This window comes from Squalius cephalus (genome assembly GCF_949319135.1).
Source record: "Squalius cephalus genome assembly, chromosome: 1".
Classification (NCBI taxonomy): domain Eukaryota; kingdom Metazoa; phylum Chordata; class Actinopteri; order Cypriniformes; family Leuciscidae; genus Squalius; species Squalius cephalus.
In genome coordinates this window covers 27925173-27935567 of record NC_137122.1, presented here as the reverse complement: position 1 = coordinate 27935567, position 10395 = coordinate 27925173, and the positions used below count along the sequence as shown (strand labels likewise).

The window sequence follows — 10395 nt, the reverse complement described above, 5'->3', positions numbered from 1 at the left end:
GGAGCCGCAGGTCTGTCGAGGTCTGGCGCTGATTCTGGAATATTCTGAAGGACTGACTGAACTGGATCTGAGTCAGTGCCGTCTCACTGATCCCAGCCTGGATCTGCTGCTCCCAAACCTCCACAAAGCACAAAACATTGAGTGAGTGACTTAGAGACAAGGAAGTATAAAGTATAATCTGTTGTATAATGTAATATTTTTGCATTTTGTCTGATTTGTTTGTTTGATCTGCAGTTTTAGTGGCAATAGCATCACTGACACTGGGGCTCAGAGAATCTACAGTATCGTCTGTCGCAACAGTGACATAAAGACAGTAAGGTGTGTGTCTGAACGTCACAGAATCACATTCCCTTCTAAAGTTATTTGAGCTGAAGTCTTACAGTAGCAACAAACATGAGGCTCAAAAATAAAACTGATCTCTGAGTTGAAGTGATTTCTCTTTGATTCAAGGCCATTTTGTTTCTGCTTTTCCTTTGCTATCTACTGCAATTTATCATCCATTAAAAAGAAAGTAAAACATTGGCACAATTTATGTCTTCAAATCTGATTTCTGTTCATGATGGTGTGTTTGTTTCAGCTGCTGTTTCTAATATAAATGTGTGTTTGTATCTTTAGGCTCTTTAACAACAGAATTGAATCCAGAGAACTCTTCCTCACAGACCCACGATTTGAGATCTGGTGATGATAATAAACTCTCACTGGAATCAACAAGCAGGCGAAACAACCAATGCAGATCTAGAGAGATGAGGCTCGTGAAAAGGTAACAGGTGTGAACACTTTTGAAGAATCGGCCCATCGGAGTCCCAGAGATGAATCTAGCAGCAGATTTTATTCTATATTCATGTTTCATCATCATATTCAGTCATAATCTGTTGCATTAACTGTTTTGTAAAATGACCAAATCCATCTGTAAACTTTCTTTCCTCTTCTCCATTCTTTATATTATTTTTGTCATGCAGGGTGATAGTTTTGAATTTAGTTTTTATATCTGTTATTTAGTTTATATTTCACTGTAATTTAGTTTTAGTGTAGTTAATACTTTCATAGTAGTCATCCATAGTGTCATTTTTCTCAGGGACAGTTTATTTAGTTTTTATTTTATTTTTAGTATTTGTATGTCTTCTAAAGTAAATATGCTAACTGGAATCGTTTAAAATAAAAACAGGGTTAAATATTTCAGCGAAGTCTTTCAATCCAGTGTTTTTGCTATAGAGGCTTTCATGTTTAATTCAGGCGAGTTGTAAAGGTTTCAAGTTTGATATGTCATGTATCAAAACCTAAAATTAATTGGTGGTCTATTTTAGTATGTTTTGGAGTCATAAAAATCTATGTTGATCTTCATTTTTAATGAAAATGTTTTCTTTTAGTTTTCTTTACTGATAATATGGATTTCTGGTCTTTTTTCCCCCTTTGTCTTGACAAACAAATTAATGAAGAAAGCCAAAGCATGCATGTCGCTTTCAGTCCTTTTTCAGTCCTATTCCTGTATATCAGCATAATCTGAATGGATGGATGATAGATTTTATTATTTTTGCAGAACTGTTTGTAGATGCTAGAATTACACACTTCACCTAAAAAAAAAAAAAGAGCGAATTTAAATACTGGCATAATTTTTTTGTGAATCCTAAAGATGCTTTTGATACATTTAATTTTCAACTTCAATGTATTTCCAGTAGAGGGCAGCAATGATGTGTTAAAGTGAAAGTGAAAAGGAAAGTAAAGTGACGCGAAGGCCCGGTTTGGTAACCCATGCTCAGAATTTGTCCTCTGTATTAAACCCATCCAAGTTAGTGCACACACATTAGGAGCAGTGAGTAGTGAATACACACACACACACACACACACACACACAGTTAGGTGCCTCACTCTCAGTCGTTTTTCTGCCGGTATTGAGAATCAAACCCGCAACCATTGTGTCACAAGTCCGACTCTCTAACCATTAGTCCACGACTGCCCTCTCATTAATAATGAAAACATCCAAACTGAAGGACATACAGTAATGTATTTACACCATTGATTACCTGATCTTCTCCTCTTCATCATGAAGAAGAGTAGAAACCGTTTGACTGACTGAACTCTAGTGTTTACAAGGTGTCCTACTGTTACTTGACTGGTTTTCAGATGTATTTTTGAGAACTTTTGCATTCAATCCTGTGTTGTATTTATAGCTTTAATAAACTGTTACTGATTGAAATTAAATCTGACATTTTCTGTATTCATGTCATATCCAGCATACGTTCATTTTGAAATATAATATTGTGCTAGACTTTAATAAAAGTTTTTCTGAATTTAAAGCTACTTTTAAACATATTTATTTGATTTTAGCAGTTCTTTTGAACAATATTCAAAGTTAGTGAAACAGAGGACGATCTGATCGAGATGCACATTAGGAGAGACGATAAGGGCACTTGTGTTTTCCTCTTCAGAGTTTATGATCATCGCTGTTGCCATGACGATTCCATTTCCACAGACATGCTGGAACAACGGCTCCAATCACTGAAACAATCTCAGTGTTTTTCAGTTGATGTTGAATGTGTCTGTATGAGGGAATCTCAGTAGGACGACTGAGAGCTTACAGAACATAAAACATCCCAACATCTTTGAGAAAGAGATGAGCAGCTGTTGAAGTGTCTTCCATACGTGTTCACTAATATATACACTTTACTGAGGTTTGTTTTGACAAGAGAAACCTTGTTTAATATATTTTTGCAGATCATAGCCTGTAGATTTAAAAATCATTTCATCAGAAGAACGATTCAAAATTTCAATTAGACACTTTATGAAATCACTTTTATCATTTTAACTAATTTTATCTGTTTTCATGTACAAGATACTGGTCTTCAGCACCAGCAAAGTACTTTTGCATTTATGAAAATCATACAATATTGAGAAGCTTTCTCCAAATCAAACACATTGTAAGGTCATAAAGAGCTGGTTCAGTTTGACCAGCACAGATTTCCTTGCACTTGATGTTTTTGATGTGTGTTTTTTTTCATAGCTGTCCATAGCTGCACTTTTTATTTTTCAATTTTAAGTGTGAACAAACTAGTATGTTTTTCCAGCCGATTGTAAGACTGAAAAAGCAAAATACGGTGTGTTTAAAAATGTTGTGAACGATTTTAGCAGTTACGTCTCTCATCTTATGGCTTTTAACCTTTAACTAATATTGAAAACTGTAAAACATATGTAGTTAATGTAGTTAATGCAAATGAAATGCAGTAAATAAAGTTGTTAATCTAAATTCTAGTTTTCAATTCTGAAACGTTTCTCTGATGGTTTTGTGGGTTTGTTCGAGCATCATTTGTTGGGAGTCTGTGTTTAACTCTTGGAGAAGCAGAGAGTCCTGACCGGCTCTTCAATGAATTATTCAGCTTCTCCACTTTGACCGTCTGTGGGCTTGTTTTTAAAGTCTTCTACAACCTTCATTTGCTTTCAGAGACCCAGCGGGTGTTACTGGCTTCTCAGATTCTGGGTTTTCTTGTGTATTTGTATGTGGGAAAGGATTGTGTGGCACACTGACATTCTTATTCGATTATGTGAAAAAACTGGAACTAGTTACTGCTTCCCAGTGTTTATGAAATCTCAAGGTTTATGTATTTTTTGAGTTATGAGTGATTGTTCAATCCCATCCAATAAAACAATATTTGTTGTGCTTACTCAGTCAGTTAGGGTTTGACTGCTCACTTACTAGTTTGAACAGAAAGCTTACACATCTATTTAGACTAACAAATACTACAATATATATATATACTGTATATATATTTTTTTTTTTTTAAACACCATTTGAGAGCAACTATGGGTTCTATGAGGTTCATGCTTGAAACCTTGAAACAAGGGTTAGATCATTATTTTTTGAGTCACAGATACTAGGATACATATTGCTCCATCCAGCAGAGAGTCTGAACAATGCAACAATGCTGCAGATTTGTTAAGAGTTCCCAGCATGCATTTCTGCATGAATAAATCATGTGGTTACTTTTATAGGATCATTTTACTCTTTACTGGCTGTTAGTTTCTTGTTGTGTGATGTTCAGAGTTCATCTTTTTACATGATTATGTATATTGATTGTCACTTTTCATGAGGCTCATGGGGTCCCTGTGTGTGGTCTTAAGAATGTATATGATTTCTTGTGTTAGATAATTTAGTTTGTTTATTTTATCTTATTTCATGGTAGGAAAGTAAATATATTTAATAGCAAATGTAGACATTTTCTGAAGTCTTTTGCTTCTTAGATTTTTTTAATTCAGAGGAATTAAAAAAATATTTTAAAAGAAATAAATTGTGCTCCCAAAGTCTGTAGATTATATTTTATAGCACAATATCTCCTGAATGATCTTAAGTGTTTTAGTAGAAATGTCTGAGACAAAGATGATTTGATTCATTAATCTCTCCTGAACTATGAAAGAGAAACGACACTTAAATTGTTTTTGATTTCACAAAGTGCATCAAATCAAACGTGCAAGTAAGTTGTTACATTTAAGTCATTTAAGTCATATACAGTTATATCATATACATATACAGACTTATACAGTTAAGTCATGTGGATTTGAAATGACATGAGAGTGAGTAAATGGTGACAGACTTTTCATTTTAAGGTGGATTGTTCCTTTAAGTGACAGTCATTTGTAGGGACGCACACTCTTTATGTTTCTGTAGCACAGAGCTGATTAATCGTCCTCTGCATGAGCTTCGCCCACAGAGCACATCCCTCTCTCCTCGACCCATTTCAGTTTCTGCTTTCATCTGCTCTCCTCTCGGGAAGGGTGAATTGTCTCATATTGTCTTAAAGCCCTAAACATGAAAGCAATCTGCTCAGCAACTGGTACATCAGACAGCATGAGGCTTTCCTCTGATAAACATTGGCAATGTTTGATTGCATAACACATTTTAAAATGTCTATTTTTAAGAGTGTACTGGGGGTTTTAAGGCATTATTCTCTGTAATTAACAATATATATGGTATATTTCTTTTGTGAATATATTTGAGCTAATGACTTGCTACTGCTAATAGATACACAGAGATGCTGCTGTGTGTAGCAGATCTAGGCAGGTGGAGCTGGCGAGGTGGAGGGGTTCAGATGAACTCTGATAGTTTACACTATAAATGTAGAGCAAGCAATCTCATTGGCTGCAGGATCAGCAGAAGCCAATCAGCTTGTGCCATGCAGTAATGATGTGATCGCTTGCAGATTGCATGTAAAGGACTGATCAGCCTGCGCCCTCTAGAGTTTCATGATTGAACTAGATATGTAAACTAATTATAATATCAGAAGGTACATTGACTGTTTACCTACTGTATATCAACTCAGTTTTAGATGTTATTTCTCATATTCAGGTCAGGTCAGGTCTTCTATAAATCCCCTGGTTAGAGGTTGCAGGACTGCTGTAGTTTGATGGCAGAGATGCTGATGTCTGCAGATGTTTTAGCTAACGCTGATGAAGCTATAGAGCTCTCAGCCGTCATGATAGATGGATCTTTCTAACCTTCATCTCTTTTAATTTCAGTGAAAGTGCAGATTATGGAGTCCACTTACAGCTTCACCTTGGCATGAACTTTCACCTGATTACATCACCCTACAACATAGAAAAATATGCAGTTCATAGCACAGCAATAGATGTCAGGAAATTCTTTATGAACATGCATTGCAGTCAAATATGGCTGTTATAATGGAACAACAATTAAACTGCAGCTGTGTTTGTTTCTCCTGTATATTTCAGTGAAAGCTTCATGATAATGGTATTATAGTGACGATAACGGTTTGACTCCAGGTTTGAGTCATGGATATGTCGGTAGAGGTTTATGTGTGCCTTTGTGATCCATATAGAGTCATTTGATGTGAGCAATAGGGCTATACGGACAAAATACGAGCATCATTTTGTTCTTTTGTGTTTATATTTGCAACTATTGGCTTGCAGTGCCCTGCCATCAGTCAATCTGTCAAATTAATTCCCACCTCAGCCGACCGTTTCCAGTGAGTAACCACTGATAAATAAACCTGTCTTTAGCTTCAGTATAACCTGTCTCTTTATGAACATACTATATGCCAAATAATGACATAAAATTGTAAGTCAATGTCGTATAGTGTATTTATTTAATTCTTTATTTATTTATATACATACACACACTCTTTATACACACTTATTATATATTTTCCTCTTTGTTCCAAATGAGTGTGTACTAACTATAGCCTATATAAATTACTACAGCAGAAATTTTTTCATGATTCTTATAGCAAAATCCTCCAGTTTCTTGGTTCCTAGTCTAAATGCTCCATCTTTCACATCCTGAGGGTTTTGCCTGTTTGCTTGAGATTTGCTCTGGCGTGACTCACAAACACTTTCTACTCAGATTTCGACCATGCTGTATTCAGAGGACCCAGAGAGCCCCAGGCCTTGAGATATGACATGCTTCCACATCGCCCATAATAAATCTATTTTTGTGGGATAAGCTTTAGTCCAGAATGTCACAAAAACTCTTTTTTATATTTAACATATTTCCAAATGATAATGATATTTTTTAATTGAATTAATGAATTATGGTGTAAAGTGGATGTTTACCATTGGTGGATATAGACAACTACTTCATTTTAACTTTTCTTTTTTTAAATCTATTATTTGTTGGTTTTGAACGTTTAATATATAAATGTGCAAGCATTCATTTACAGCATCAACTACTGGTTTGTAGATGTTTGCCATTAGTGATAACAGCAAAAACAATCAAGTTGGTTTCAGAGACTAAGTACATCACTATGATGAAAGACTTTTTTATTTTTATTTTAGAGTAATGTAAACTGATGTATTGTAAGTAAATGCAGTCAATTTTGATTTCATGTTGAATTTAAAGTTATGTTAATATTGTTTGGAATGACACTGATTTTGATGACAGTATGGATGAGCGTAAAATAATACTCTTTTCATTGTGTAATTATCCATTTGAAGTGAATATAATGCAGGGATGCAAAGGTGTTTGAGAAGGTCTCAAGAAAACAGAGGTCAGTAATATTTTTATTTATTTATTTTTTGACATATGAAGTGTGCAGTGAAGTGCATTAATCCCACTACATGCACTCACACATGAACATACATGCACACACACTGGATTTGCCTCTCATGCCTGAAATATTCATTCAGTAGCATTATGGGATGTTTTAAAGCAGCCATGCATGCTGAGGGTGGACAGAGGAAGATTCCTGGCCATTTTTCGGTCAACTTTCCTCTGATGTCCATCTCTCACGTAATGAAGAAGATCATGTGGGTATGATTTAAATTAGCTGGCTGTTCAAGACACAATCTGGATTCTCAATGAGCTGCCATGCGAAGAACATCCAGAACATCCAGCCCTGTGCCAATGATTCTCACTAACAAACGCGTGTGTGTGTGTGTGTGTGTGTGTGTGTGTTTTGTGTGTGTGTTTTCAGTCCTTTAGGAAGTGAGATGTCTTTATCTATGTCTTAGACACCATGCACTGTTACAAAGAATCTGTGAAATTCATAAAATGTGGATACTATGTTTTTAAGGGGTAAAGTGCAACCGTAGCTGGATTTTTTTTTTTTTTTTTTTTTTTTTTTTTTTTTTTTTAGGTTTTACAGCTTAAACTTAAATGAACTGTAAAAAAAAAAAAAAAGTAACTGCTATGATGTTAATAAAATACTAAAATAATGCTTTGTAGGCTACTCTATAATATAAACCACCATTTTGATTTAACATTCATCACAAGTAGCTTTTCAAAATACTAATGTATAAAGATATCACACAACTATAAACAGTCACATGACATTAAAATAATGCAATAAATATTAATTTAACAACACGAGATGTAACAGTGTAAATACTAAGAATGTCATTTTTTTTCCACTGTAAATTATAGGATTACTTCTTTTTCACATCCAAAAACTGTGAATTCAACTGTAAAATCACACAAAATCTCTTCTTACTTGAAATGTACTTGATTTTAATCTGCTGGAATTGGATCATGTAGGCTACATGAGGTTGGAGGGGAGCTGATTGCTAAAAATTGCTGTATATGTGATCAGGAATGTGTATTAAGAAAGTAAATTTAGGGTTTATAGTTCTATAGGGTGTTAAATGTAATCCAAATGAGAAAAACCGTCCTGTTAAGTTGCAATATGTTAAGATATAAAAAGCTGCTCTAGAAATGTGTTACATCCACTGGGAGACACTAGTTACTTGCTCCATTGTGCCCTACCGAAAAAAACTGCAGGAATACAACCTGTCCGTTCTGACTGTTTGCTAGCTATGACCTCTTTTTTGTCATGAATTTTAATGAGGGAAGGCCGTTCTGTCGCATCAGTGTAGTCCGCATCAGTTCTCCATCTGGCGCTGAATAACACGCATCATTTCTCGTGGCGGCAGAAAAGAAAGATGTTTTTCTAGGAGACAAGGTTCTACAAGATCTTCTGAAACAGGCTCTAATGAAACATGATGTTCATTTAACCATTGTACATAACACTGTGGGGGAGAATGAGTTGCACCCGCTGATAGTGTCGTTTATTTGCGTAAGATGTTTGCGTCGCTTTAGCACTTAATTCACTAAAGGAATGATGCAAATCCGACAACAGTGAAACTGCGCCCATAAAATCTGTGCTTAACTCAAGTTGCATGGCGCAATTCCCCATCTTGTGCCTATAGTTAAACTGAGTTGTGGGTGGTTGGTGAGTTTCACCAAAACATTATAGTTATGGGTACTTCATCAATGTAAATCCATGGGATTTTTTTGCAGAAATCATAAATCAGAGGGTTTAGCACAGATCTTATCAGATCTCATAATTTCAGTCTGTAGTACAAATTTTGCAGAACGAGTTACACTTTAAATAGATTTCGTGGTTTGTTCAGATCTATAAACCTAAAGTATAAACAATAATATGCTTTTGCAAAAAAAAAAAAAAAAAAAAAAAACAATGATCAGAAACAGAACTGGTTCAATTTCAAGTGCTGTAAATATAACATCCATGCTTTTAATAAATTCATGATTTTGACCTTTTTGTTTTTATTCTTCCTTCAGGTCTTGGAAAAAAATAATGCAGTCATTTGCTTGTATACAGCTGACATACAGAGCAGAAATATGAAGCATTTAAGGTCTTTATCGATTTTTCTCTCCCTCCAAAACCCCTATTACTGGGATGATCAAGTGTGAGCAGCACCGCCTGACTCAATACAGGACTCAAGGGATTGCTGCCTGACAAGATGTTAAAGGAGAACTCCGGTCAATTTTAACATTGAGCTCATTTTTTTGTAAATTTGGAGTGCTGTCAATACAGAGAACAACGACAAAAATCGGTGTTGCCTACACCGTGTTATCCTCTTTTTAAAATTTGCACCCTGTTGACTTCAATGGGGCAAGTTTTAAACCTGCTTTTAGCCTCTTAACATCCTTGATGTGTCATTACAAGTGCACAGCCATGTGAGTGATTCCTTCAGAGTGAACACGAGTGAATCTGACTGCAGTAGATGTGAAAGATATTATTAAAAATGATGTTATTTCAGCCAGCGCACATACCTGTATTTTCTTCCTGTTTTCGGTCGAAGTCCATAGTAATCGATTGTCGAGTTCACACGCATAGGTTTAGTTACCTATGATCACGCGCGTGAACTCGACAATAGTTTACTATGGACTTCGACCATGCATTTAATTTTCTTTCCTCTGCAGAACAAAAGTTTTGTCATGATAACTCTCAAGAGTTGGAGTTCATGGTAATATGGCAATGTTGATATGTTTGGTCTTGGCGTCTGCTATAGATCTGCTATGCTGCTGCTGTTATTGCTGCTGCTGCAGAGCGAGTAAGGGACTTGCTACTGCCAATACATACATGACACGCTGCTGTGAGCAAGTAAGACATGCTGCTGCTGCTGCTGCTGCTGTACAATGTAGCATATGAATTGCCTGTAGCAGATCTATACAGGTGGAGCTGGGGAAGGTGGAGGGTTTCTGAAAGTGCACTGTGCCGCTAAGGAAAATTCTGACCAGGGTTGAGCTGTGAGCTCATTGGCTACTGAAACAACAGGAACCAATCAGCTGTGCCCTATAGAGAATTATGTGAATGTACAACCCGATCTTACGTTAATTCGTTCGTATTTTACAATGTGGCTAATTCGTATGAATTCATACAACGTCATTTGTACAAATTTGTAAAAATTTTGCTTAATCGTACATATTTTACGAGTTGCTCAATTCGTTTGAATTTGTACGAATGGCCTACCTCTGACCCCGCCCCTAAACCTAACCATCACTGGGGTTTAGACAAATCGTATGAATTTGTATGAATTGGTCATGAGATAGCGTTGGAATGTAAGCAGGTTGAGTGAAGGAACTATTAACCATCTAGACTTTCAAGACAGAACTATATTTTGAAGACAAAACAACATTGGAGTTTTATT

General features: G+C 35.7%; 1 protein-coding gene across 1 annotated transcript in view; it reads left to right on the top strand.

The window, feature by feature from the left end:
- Window positions 1-2290, top strand: part of LOC307158255 (uncharacterized protein) — a 20278-nt gene extending 17988 nt beyond the window's left edge. The window contains exons 8-10 of the mRNA XM_079870680.1: window positions 1-141; window positions 235-318; window positions 616-2290. The exon at window positions 1-141 is cut by the window's left edge and continues 108 nt beyond it. Coding sequence (XP_079726806.1) covers window positions 1-141; window positions 235-318; window positions 616-682 — 292 coding nt within the window. The 3' untranslated portion in view covers window positions 683-2290. The remainder of the gene's footprint in view (window positions 142-234; window positions 319-615) is intronic.
- The last annotated feature ends 8105 nt before the right edge of the window (window positions 2291-10395 follow it).